General features: G+C 55.7%; 6 protein-coding genes across 6 annotated transcripts; all 6 read right to left on the bottom strand.

Annotated features, from left to right (window-relative positions):
* Nucleotides 1-47: 47 nt before the first annotated feature.
* On the bottom strand, nt 48-1,241 carry DQ04_05541050 (glutamamyl carboxypeptidase; the record flags this gene model as incomplete). Its single annotated transcript, XM_009314249.1, has 1 exon — nt 48-1,241. The coding sequence occupies one exon, from the start codon at nt 1,239-1,241 to the stop codon at nt 48-50; it is 1,194 nt and encodes a 397-aa protein (XP_009312524.1).
* A 724-nt stretch (nt 1,242-1,965) lies between these two features.
* Nucleotides 1,966-3,711, bottom strand: DQ04_05541040 (hypothetical protein; the record flags this gene model as incomplete). Its single annotated transcript, XM_009314248.1, has 1 exon — nt 1,966-3,711. One exon carries the CDS (start codon nt 3,709-3,711, stop codon nt 1,966-1,968), a length of 1,746 nt encoding a protein of 581 aa, XP_009312523.1.
* Nucleotides 3,712-5,605: 1,894 nt separating this feature from the next.
* Nucleotides 5,606-6,577, bottom strand: DQ04_05541030 (hypothetical protein; the record flags this gene model as incomplete). Its single annotated transcript, XM_009314247.1, has 1 exon — nt 5,606-6,577. One exon carries the CDS (start codon nt 6,575-6,577, stop codon nt 5,606-5,608), a length of 972 nt encoding a protein of 323 aa, XP_009312522.1.
* Nucleotides 6,578-7,530: 953 nt separating this feature from the next.
* On the bottom strand, nt 7,531-8,598 carry DQ04_05541020 (putative collagen alpha-1(XXVII) chain A-like; the record flags this gene model as incomplete). Its single annotated transcript, XM_009314246.1, has 1 exon — nt 7,531-8,598. One exon carries the CDS (start codon nt 8,596-8,598, stop codon nt 7,531-7,533), a length of 1,068 nt encoding a protein of 355 aa, XP_009312521.1.
* Nucleotides 8,599-9,644: 1,046 nt separating this feature from the next.
* Nucleotides 9,645-10,157, bottom strand: DQ04_05541010 (hypothetical protein; the record flags this gene model as incomplete). The annotated part of the gene is made up of 1 exon (XM_009314245.1): nt 9,645-10,157. One exon carries the CDS (start codon nt 10,155-10,157, stop codon nt 9,645-9,647), a length of 513 nt encoding a protein of 170 aa, XP_009312520.1.
* A 346-nt stretch (nt 10,158-10,503) lies between these two features.
* DQ04_05541000 (hypothetical protein) lies at nt 10,504-11,433 on the bottom strand (the record flags this gene model as incomplete). The annotated part of the gene is made up of 1 exon (XM_009314244.1): nt 10,504-11,433. One exon carries the CDS (start codon nt 11,431-11,433, stop codon nt 10,504-10,506), a length of 930 nt encoding a protein of 309 aa, XP_009312519.1.
* Between the last annotated feature and the right edge of the window lie 161 nt (nt 11,434-11,594).

The following is an 11,594-nucleotide window of genomic DNA, read 5'->3' as shown; positions in this document are numbered from 1 at the left end:
ATAAAAAGAAGCAGAAATAATGCAGCTTGAGGGTACCGCGACATCCATCACAAGTGGGCAGCAGGGGCCCTGAGGCTGTCAGCCACCTGCAGAAGGAACTCGCGGCACTTATCCATCTGCGAGACAGTAACGTACTCGTTGGCGCAGTGGATCGCATCGCCAAGCGGCCCACACACAACAGTGGGGACACCCGCAATGCCAGTGAAGTAACCCGACTCCGTGCAGCCAGCAGCCTTGTGCACCTCGTGGTCGTTTGTCAGCGCACGCGCCAGCTTCGTGATGGTCGCCTCTTCGCTGGCCTCGAAGGGAGGCATTGGACCCACCACCGTGAACTCAATGCGGGCACCGGGCCACTCCGCCTTCATGGCAGGGAGCAGCTCGTCGTCCACGTACGAACGCACGCGCCCCTCAATTGTCGCCGCGGCATCCTGCGGCAGGTTGCGGAACTCAAAGGTGAGCTCGCACTCCGCGGGCACGGTGTTCACAGCGTTACCGCCCTTGATGAGGTTTGTCGACATCGTCGTGTGTGGCACCACGTAGTCCTTGTCGTGGGTGCCGCTCTTGCGGAACTCCTCTCCGAATTCACGTATCTTCACGACGAGCTTCGCGGCGTAGTCGATGGCGTTGCAGCCCTGGTCCGTCAGCGCGTACGACGAGTGCACAGCTTTGCCGTACACACGAACAACGACGGCACATCCGCCCTTATGGCCAGTCCACACCTTCATGCCTGTCGGCTCACCAACAATGCAGCCGTCCGCCTTGATGTTGTTGTCGCGCAGGAACTCCGTCAGCACCTTGCCGCCGAGGCAGCCCACCTCCTCGTCGTACGACCACGCAAAGTGGATCGGCTTCGCCCGCTTCATCTTAAGGAACTCCGGCGTCAGCGACATGCACACCGCGACAAAGCCCTTCATGTCGGACGTGCCGCGGCCGTACAGCTTCCCGTCCTTTTCTGTCATCACGAACGGGTCGGTGTCCCACTTCTGCCCGTCCACCGGCACCACATCGGTGTGGCCGGAGAGGATGATGCCGCCGTCCGTCACGCCGCCCTCGCCCGGCAGCGTCGCCCACAGGTTCGCCTTCGTCTTCTCCGCGTTGTGCACCAGCGTGCACTTCACGCCGAGCCCCTCCAGGTACGCTTTGCAGTAGTGGATGAGGTCGAGGTTCGAATTGCAGCTCGTCGTATCGAAGGCGATGAGCTTCGCCAGCCACTGTTTGTAGTCCATGTGCTGTGTAGCCATTGATGAGTGTGTCACGCGTGCTTGTGTTCTTGTGGCGGGGAGGGGAGGGACAAAGAGAGACGGGTAGAAAAGGAGAGAGTGTGTGTGTGTGGCTCGCAAAGGCAACGCCTGAGCGTGAGTAGCAAGGAGAGTGAGGGTAGGCTCTCGGCATAAGCGGAGTAGTAATAGAAAGAAAACTGTTTTGAAGCGTGGTGTAAATCAGCTTGTCTACTGCCGCGAATTGAATAGAGAGGTTGCTTGTTCCCACTTTGCGGTCTCATCTAGTGGATAGTATAAGCCACCATAATAGTTTGGATGCAACACACTATTGTGGTGTATACAAGTGAGGAAGCAGCCAGAACCGCCAGTTGCACCAGCCGGTGGAGAGCGGATCCATACCTTTTGTTGCGCCGCACGTCTTTCCCTCTCTTCACGGTTCCTCCGCAACAGTGGTCTTTCTGAACGTCTCCTTCGGTGCGGGCAAAGAACAGACAAACCCCCGCCAACATAGGGTGGTGTACAGTGCTCCTTTCGTTAGAAGCGAGTTTGATTGCCTGGCTCTTTGCTTGTTTCTGGCTTCCTTCCCACCACAGTGTTTTTCGCGGTTTCAACTCGTTCGAAACACCAACCAAGAACAAACCAATCGCTCTTTACTCCAGCGCCCCATCACGCAGCGGAGGACCGGCACAACCGACTGGACGAAAGTTTTGGCAATACATCCACCACCGGCTGTGTGGGTGTGTGGCTAGAAGACAAGCTTATCCGGCCTGCCCGTGGCCCAGCAATACAGCGGGTACGCAATAGCCAACGCGGCGTACGCGGCCATGACGCCGGAGAGGCCCCAGAATGGCACCGTCGAGTCAACGCCCTGCCACGGCACCCAGCAGTTCATACCCCAATGCGACGCTAATATAGTGAGCGGCAGCACGATCAACAGGACATACGTCAGCACAACCATGCGATAGTCGGACTCGTTACTGCTACTGTTGTTACGCATCGCTACCCCAGAGGTGTGGATGATTGTGGCGTTGGAAAGGATCGTGCGGGCGCCGTCGAGCTGACGAAGAAGATGAAGAATGCGGTTAGCAATTGAGGTGTGTGTGTATCCGTTAGAGTTCGTCGCCGCCGTCACCGCTCCGCTGCCCACACAAGAGAGCGAACGCTGCGCCGAAAGTTGCCCATGCGGGCCGAACTTGGAGACGTTGGCGCCGTGCAAGACGCCACTGTCGTTGTCGAGGCCGGTCGTAATGAACGCTAAAAGAGTGCGCATGACGGGGCGGCCGAGCTGCTCGAGCAGGTTGACCTTGCTCATCAGCAGCCGGCGGTGCGTCGAGAGGCTGCGCCGCAGCAGCAACACACGCCGCAGCACATCGGCCTGATCGGACTCGCGGTTGGGCACGAGGGGCAACATGGAGTCGATGGCATCCACCTCATTCAACACCACCGTTGGGTCCGGCAGGAACGCTTCGCAGATCTCCTCCAGGATCGTGTGCAGGAGGAGCGATGTCGTAATCATGCGCTGCGTGGAGGAAGTGCTGGCGAGGCGGCGCTGCACACCACTGGCGATGTACGACCACCCTTCCACCTCCGGCCGTGGGCGCCACGTGACGATGCCGTCGCGGAAGCAGAGCAGCCGCACACAGCTCAGGTCTCCCTCATCGCTCACGTCGAAGATGCTCGCGTGCAGACGGTCCGGCTGTTGCGCCGCCTCGCCTTCGGCGCCAGACGTGGAGGACGGATTCTGCTGCGGCAGGCCGACGCGGGTGGATGTGGCGGGAATGGCGGAAAGCTGCAGCTGCACGTACTGCTCTTCCACAAAGATATGCAGCTGGTCTAGGTCCTGCGGGCCGTGTGCCTCCCTTCGCACCAACCAAACGTCCGAATCGTCCTCAACGAAGCTTTCATCGGTGCTTGTGAGTAACTCTTCAGAATCCAGCGAGTCCGAACCGGTGGCAGCCTCCGCCTTCCACTCCCGTTGCGTGCGAAAGTTGACATGAAGCAGTTGGAAGAGAACGTCCATGTCATGCAGCTGCGGCATGCCAGTGATGTCAATCCAAAAGAATGAAATACGGTGGGCAGATGCTGTCCTCAGGTCCGTGCCAGCGCTTGGGTTACTTTCCATATCGACGACGACGGTGTGTGGGGGGATGCTGAGAGAACAGTTGCCGCGTCCGTTTCTGCTATCCGGCCCTAGCACATCGCACAGCACGTGTACGAGCTGCCCCATGCGTGGTATACCCTCCAACTCGCGGGTGGAGCCGTCCGCGAGCTGCAACATCAGACGCACCTGTAGCGGCAACCGCTGTTGCTGCTGCTGCTTCTGCTGCTGCTGCTGGCCGTCGCGGCCTTGCATCGGTGAATCCATACTGAACGGAAAGGATGCGCGGACGTCATCTGCGGTAATGGGGTCTGTTGCCTCTTCTCTGTGCGCTTGGGGAAGGGCGTTCGACGGTCTGTTGACCCAGGACTCTTGCAACGTAATGTACTCCATGCCTTCAGGCTGGCTAAAACGCGTTATAATGGTATCTTCTCAACGTGTGGCGTTCCTACTTTTATGCCCGCTACCCGCTGCCCGCAGTGTCCTACAGTGTGTTGTTGTCCTCGTCGCTTGGTATTCCCTGGTTTTCGTGACGCGTGGGAGTCTTTTTAGTTCATGCACATGCGCAGCTTCACTATGTGGCAGCATGAAACGTAACGAAGCAAAAAAAAAAGATTTTGAGGATGAAAAAAAAAAAAAGGCACAAGAGTTTCTGCCTCTTCAGATGTGCAAGTGCACCCGTACGCGTTGACCATAATGGGTGCGTGGAGAAAGGCCNGTGACGCGTGGGAGTCTTTTTAGTTCATGCACATGCGCAGCTTCACTATGTGGCAGCATGAAACGTAACGAAGCAAAAAAAAAAAAGATTTTGAGGATGAAAAAAAAAAAAGGCACAAGAGTTTCTGCCTCTTCAGATGTGCAAGTGCACCCGTACGCGTTGACCATAATGGGTGCGTGGAGAAAGGCCAATACCAGGCACAGTTGTGGTTATTCGTGACACTGCAGCGTTGCCCCCGCACTGCTCTCTACCACACAGATACAGAGATACTTGCGGAAGCCCACCTCCACCTCCACCCCCCACCGCACCCGTCTCCCTTGCTCTGTGAATACGTGGGTGCGTGTAGAAATATATGTGGGCGAAACGCGGAGAGGAGGGGTCGATGCCTCTATGGACAACAAAGAGGCAGCACGGCGATGCATCCATGCACACACACACACAGGATGGACCCATGGTACGCCAGCGATGAGCAGCACACACACGCACTCGCATCACATACCAAATCCCCCCCGTGAGTAAACTCCCGTGCTTTACCCTCGTTTGCGTTGAGCATTTTGTTTATTACCGCGACCACCCGAACAGTGCCGGCAGCGACAGAAACACACAGGGAGGAACAATGACGGAAACAATCTCTCACATAATGGTAGAGCTCAGTGCCCAGCAGAAGGACATGAAACACACCTACTCAGTCAACCATATATATATATATATATATACCCACATCTAAAAATAACGAAGGATTGCACACACAGAGAAACAGATCGGCTCATACTTTTCTTTAACCATGAATACCACTTCCAGACCCGAATAGAAAATGCGCTGGGGTATGAGAGAAACAGACAAGCAAACAGAGAGGAAGAAGAAAAGCTGCGTCACGAGTTACCGGGTGGTTAATATAAATAGTTACGTAAAGCGAAAACGGTAATAAACCGGCTGCCATTCAGCCGAGCCCCGGACTAACGGAATGAGAGAAAGAGAGGCAGCAGGTGGTTCGACGCAAATGAAACCAACATGCATATATAAATATGCATACAGCAGGGGAAAGGATGAATGAGATGTACAGCGCCAGCACGCAGACTAGTCATCCCCCAAACATTCTATGCGCATTGCATGCGTCGCAGCGCATACGCCCCACCTCTTCCCCCCTTCGCTTCTCGTTGCACGTCCGGGGTGCACCGCCCCTGCAGTGGCGGCAGGTGTGGCGGCGCGCAGCAGCGAAGAGGGCCCACATTGATGCGAACACGGAAAAAAAAAAGGGTGAGGGGAGGGAGGGCGAACAAAAGGCAAAGCAAAACGGAACAGTTGAAACGAAGGGCTCAGCATCATTCTTGTTGCTGCTCCTGCCCGTTGTCTACCGCTTCTCCTCATCCTTCTTACTTTCTCTCCCTCTGCGCCCCCCTCGGTTGGGACCCCCCATCACATTTCTACAAATGCAGTGAATAAATAATAAACAAGCGACACGCAAGAAAAATATATGCGATCTGGTTTACTGTACGTGCTTGTGTCCTTCGAAGATACCCATAACGCCAGTGGCGCCTGCATACTCGTCACGGATTATTCTTTCCATCGTCACTTCTGCGGCTGCCTCCGCATCCCCTGCCGTGAAGACTGCCGGGCCGACAGAGCCTGACGCCTGACCTTTGCGATGTTTACGCTCCGACGCTGGGTTTCTGGCGGTGGCTGTGGATACACCGATGCCGCCGGCACATAGTGCTGCTGCTTCTGCATCATGAGCTGCTGCTCCTGTGGGGCCATCATGTGGGTGCGATTGTACTGATACATGCCCATCGGCACCGTGTTCAAATGCGCGGGCATTCGCACTGGCGGAAGCTCCGTGGAATGCCATGGTGACGTCGGCGGGAAAGGGCCGCTGCCCGGCTGCGGCGCGAAATGTGCGACATCCGCCTGCTGGCTCCATTGCCGATTTTGTGGACGAGGGAGGGGCCTCACAGGCGGAAGCGCGACGGGCGGCTGTGGAGACGGGTATGTTTGCTGCAGCATATTCATGCCCCCAGGGAATCCCCATGGAGAAACACCTAAAGGCACCGGAAAACCTGGAGGCTGAGAGTGCGTTACTTTCGCATCGCGCGGCCTCGCGAGGTAATCGCGATATGACTTCTTCTCCAGTGGAAGCGGCTTCACCTTCTTGTGCATGTCTTGCGTGTCCGGCACCTTCTCTATCTTGTCATTCCTGTCGTTACTCATGGCAGAGGAAGTGCTGTTTGCCACCGGCTCACGCTCCGACCCACGCTTCCCCTTCTCCCTGTCACTGCTGCTATTACCGCCGTGGCGGGGGTCGGCGGGGGCGTCCTCAATATCGATCGAGTCGAAGAACTGAGCCATGAAGCTAGTGCCCCACTCCGTCATGCGGTCGTTCTCCTGCAAACTGCGGCCAGACCCACCGGCGTCGTCACTCCCGAAGGAGTAGCTACAGACGCTTCTGTTCGCCGTGTCCGCCGGGTGCCGCTCGAAGGAAGATCCCCGGGGGGATGCTAAACTGACGCTTCTGCTCTCGCTACGCGGCTTGTCAAGCATCATCATTGCACGTCTGTGTACACGCGAATAAATATGCGTCTGCGTATACACCGCTAAGACTCCTGGATTAAATACAACTCGAAGAGACAGAACGAAGGCGCAGGGCGATGAGTGAGGCAACACAGTGAGGAGTGCTGGCGTGAGGCTAGTGTGGCGTGCTGCACCGCCCCACCATCCTCTACTGCAGGGGATACACGAATGCGTGAATAATCAAAGAAGCAGAACGCCCATTGTGGCACAAGCATTCCCTTTAGTTCTTTTCGTCTCTCATTGGCCGCTTGTCGTCATTTTTTTTTTTTGCTTCTTTGCTCCTATTCGTTGCAACGCCACGAAATACATCAACACACACGCGTCAGTGTTGCGTAGTACACGAAATAAAGCAAAACAGGAGGAAATTGGTGGAAAACAGGAAGAAAGCTCACTTTTTTTGTGTTTTTGCTTTCCCCAAGCAAAGATAAATTCGACGCCTTCTCTACCTGCGTGTTTTTCGTATGTGTGTGCTTAGACATTCAGTGTCATTGATGCTGCAGCTGCTGTTGCTGCCGCCGCCGATCTTTCATCCATATGGTGGGGGGCATATATGCAAGCACACTCGGCTCAGAGGGCACACCTCACCCACCCCAACATGCACGCCGTGAATGGAAGGGAGCAACAGGGACCCCGGAATGCAGCAGCATCAGCAGCAAACAGACGAAAGAAACAAGATGTATGGGAGTGGAAACAAAAAACGAGCAAGAGATTCACTTCGATTCAAATATATGATTTTCAGCTACACATAACAAACCAGAAAACAGGAGATAAATACAAGATTAGTATCGGTAGCAGACAAAAAAAGGACTTATCGATAGTCCCATATACAACCACAGAGAGGTACAAAAACAAACCACGCGGACACACACAAACACACAGACACAAAGGTATCCCTTTGGCTTTTCTCCCCCATGTCGTGCTTGGTGTCCTCACGGGTCACTCCCATCGTCTGACGACGGGCTCTCACTGCGGTACCGCGGTGGGCTTTCAGTACCCGGCGCGAAAACGACATGCCGCCCGTTGCTCCGCTCATACTTGTTATCCTTTGCTCTTGCTGCCTCCGCTTCCGATGCGGATAATGGCATGTTCGCCTCCCTGATGAATTGAGCCCGCGGGATCATGATGCTCTGCAGTCCCGACGAGGCGCGGCGGCGAGCAGCTGCAGCAGCGACAGCCATTGGGGACTTGTGGTGTGCGGGATTTGCCGCCACATCGGGGGGATTATGAAGTGCGGGATTTGACGCTACATCTGGGGGATTGTGAAGTGCGGGATTTGACGCTACATCTGGGGGATTGTGAAGTGCGGGATTTGACGCCACATCTGGAGGATTGTGAAGTGCGGGATTTGACGCCACATCTGGAGGATTGTGAAGTGCGGGATTTGACGCCACATCGGGGGGATCGTGGAGTGCAGGACTCGATACCAAAGCTGGCTGCTCCGCGAGGCCCTGCAGGAACTCCTCAAAGGCGGCGTAGGCACCGGGGCTTACGGCCTCCACTGCGCTGTCATCCGTCGCGCGTAGGTCGTAGTCCATCAGCTCCTCCAGTTGCGCCATGGCGGCGGCGGTGTTGGGGCTCTTGCTTTGCAGTAAGGCGTCACAACGCACCTTCGGACTAGCATCCTGCGGCCCGTCGTCGACCACCAGGGACACCGACGCCCCCCTGAAGGGGGCCTCGTGCCGAAGCGAGGCGTGACCATTGCTGGCATTCGCTGTCGTTGTTGTCTTCGTCATCGTGGTGGCTGCTGTATTGTGCCTCCGCCCAGACGCGCTGTCGTCGTTGGGCGTCAAGCTGGTGGCCCCGCACATGGCCAAAAAGTTCTCAACCGCCTCATCCATCGACGACACACTTCCAACCTTGCCGCTGCCGGTGGTCACATTGTTATCATTTCTATCGATGCTGCTGCTACTGCCGCTGTTCAGCATCATATTTCCCCACGCATTTGACCCCTTGGGTGTGAGGAGGAAATCGTATTCGCCATTGCCGTCCATCAGCATTCCCAGATTCTCTACGGGCCGTGGGGGCAAAGTCGTCGTCGACGAACGAGGGAGGTAAACAAATCACAAAAAAAAAACTATAAGAGTCCTCTCACGCTTGCTTCTTTACAAAGAATGAGAGTCTCTGCCGTGAGCTAATCTGGTTTTAAGTTATTTTTGATTTCTTCTCTGCGTCAGTTGCAGGTGCTTCCCCTCTGGCTATTCACCGCGATGAACTCAATCGAGTCTGCAGAGATCCGCAATCCCGCGGTATGCGTGTGTAGGTTGAAGAGACAACGAAGGAGGAGGAAAGACACAATGAAGAACACACACGTAGACACGCATACTTCTCCCGCTCTGTGCATGTCGTGCCAATGATGCTGACACACCGCCAGCGCCATTCCGCAGCGGCGGGATGCGCACAGAGTTGTGAAAAATAATCAAACGGAACAAAAAAAGAAGTGTCACAGCAGTCGGTCGCTTTCTTGCGTACCGCTGCGACACCGGTGTGGGCTCCACGCGTGTCTAAAAATCACACGCGAGAGACCAGCACCATCAACAATAATAATGGGTAGAACTGAAAAAGAGAACGAAATATGAACCACTGGCCCCCGCTGCTGTGTGCAGTGTGGCGCATCCCCGTCACCGCCCACTCGCCAACAACATGCGCGGCCTGCTGCTGCGGAAACGCCCAAACACAGAGGGGTGCCGCTTACAACACGGATGGTCAGAGTACACACATAATGAGGGAGGAATAAAGAGGGAGGGAGAGAGAGAGTGAGAAAAAAACCTATGTTAACCATAATGCCCTCCGTTCGTTTTTTCTTCTCACTTTTTCATAGAAGTTGCTTTCCACATCTGTGACGGTTTGGGCTAAATGCATGTACTGTTGGCGGACACAATGATTGATATCGTCTACACTTTCCTTTCAGTTGACACAAAGACACAAATGCCCCGCCATGGGGCTTCACCAGCTCCAGGGGCGTTCTCATGAGGGTGAACGGGATAACGTTGCTTCAGCCGCAGAAACGACTTGCAGTGCACATGATAAATAATGCTGCAGGCGACTACCCTCCGTACATGTTGTTGGTGCTGGATCCCTGCTGCTGCATGTCTCCGCCGAAAGATCCCTGCTGCTGCATGTCTCCACCGAAAGATCCCTGCCGCTGCATGTCTCCACCGAAAGATCCCTGCTGCTGCATGTCTCCACCGAAAGATCCCTGCTGCTGCATGTCTCCACCGAAAGATCCCTGCCGCTGCATATCTCCACCGTACGGTCCCTGCTGCTGCATGCCTCCACTGAAAGATCCCTGCTGCTGCTGCATGTCTCCAGCGTACGAGCCCTCGAGATACATGCCTCCACCCTCGAGCATCGGCCCACTCGGCCTAGACGGGCCTCCATAGTCGGGTATCGGCATACCCATGCCTCCACCGTGGTGCCCATGGTGCTCCAACATTGCATGGTACATCATCTGCTCCCGCTGGGCCATGGCCTGGTACGCCACTTGCCGCACGGCGGCACGCTGCATATTGTACTCCATCAGCCGCATCGGCGCGGTTGGGCTTGGGATGTAAGTCATGATTCAGGCGTTGCTCGGTTTCAATGATCTTAGCGGCTAAAAAAAAAAACGAGAGAGCAAGCAAGAAACGGAGGAACACGGCGCACAACAATTACTGCGCATACAACAGGACCAATGCGTGCATCACACAAGGAGAAATGCCAGTGAACAAAGAGGATGATGAGTGAGGAATGACAGGATCAATATACGTGTATGATACGACTCCACACATCACGTTGATTGGTTGAGGGAGGACTGAGAAATAAAACAATAATGACTAAATAAGGAAATGATACGATATCAAACGAAAATATTTCTGGCTTCTAGCGTAGCAGGAATCAACAAAGCAACACCTATACGTACGATTTCACATGCAGAGGAGGCGATCGAAGAAACCGCGACGCCGACTCTGCTTGCTGTCGCTACCATCCGCAGACTCAGACGGCCCTGCATGCTGCCGCACATCCTTCTGCGCTTTCGGTGGTTCACTCGGCTGCAGCTTCCGCGCTGGCGCGCGAAAGACGGGCGCTTCCACCTCTACCGCCGTCTTCAGCGGCACATCGTCGGCGTGCACCGGCGCACTGCCCTCCGCAACTGCACCTTTCGGATGCCAAAAGCTCCGCGAGACGTCCTTCGTACGGATACGCCTGTTGGCCGAAGTGATGCGTCGGCCTATTGACGGCAGAATGAGTGTCACTGAGTCGCGCGAGCAGAAGCTGCCGCTGACGTAAAGCTGGCTTCTTCCGTGGGCGCCAAGTGGGCGCCGCTGATCGTAGGAGCTGGCGCTGCCATTGACCTTCTTCTGCAGAATCTCTCCCAGCTCGTGTTCGTACTCCTCCTGGTTCTCCTCCGGTATCTCCACCCTCAGTCCCGGACGCGGCTGGACCACTATGAAGTTGTGGCTGACAACACGGCCCTCCTCGTTTAGAGTCTTGGTGCGCCGAAAAGTTGCAGCCACTATGCCCAGACTGCCGCCGCTGCCCGCACTGTTCCTTCTGACCAAAGACGCAGGTGGCGAGAGTCCCGCCGCCCGGTCCTTACGCGCTGACGAGTGCCCCGCGGTGCCCCACGTCTGCACTGCGTGCGTGTCCTCGAGGGAGTCAGCAGAGGCTCCTCTGCTGCTACTAGTGCCGCGGCGGTTCCCATTACCGGGCCTAATTCTACCGGTTAATCGGGCCCTGCCAACGGCAGTGGACTCCACTTTCTTGTCACTGCTTGACTCGCCATCCGATAACGGATACATCGGGTCGAAAATACTGAGGTCGTACGACGGCGTCGCTGAAGAAGACCCGTCCATCGTTGTCACCCGTGCACTTGCCTGTGTCAAATATGAGTTGCCGTGCCCCTTAGACTCCCCACGTCATTAGCAGCGATGGCGGGACAGAGAGATGGAGGATGCAGCAGGCCGACAGACACAACAGCAGGCAGGGAGCGCGCTGAAGAAAACCAAAAAAAAAA

The sequence above is a fragment of the Trypanosoma grayi genome (assembly GCF_000691245.1).
Source record: "Trypanosoma grayi strain ANR4 Tgr_554_V1, whole genome shotgun sequence".
Classification (NCBI taxonomy): Eukaryota; Euglenozoa; class Kinetoplastea; order Trypanosomatida; family Trypanosomatidae; genus Trypanosoma; species Trypanosoma grayi.
This window is presented reverse-complemented; position numbering and strand designations above follow the sequence as displayed.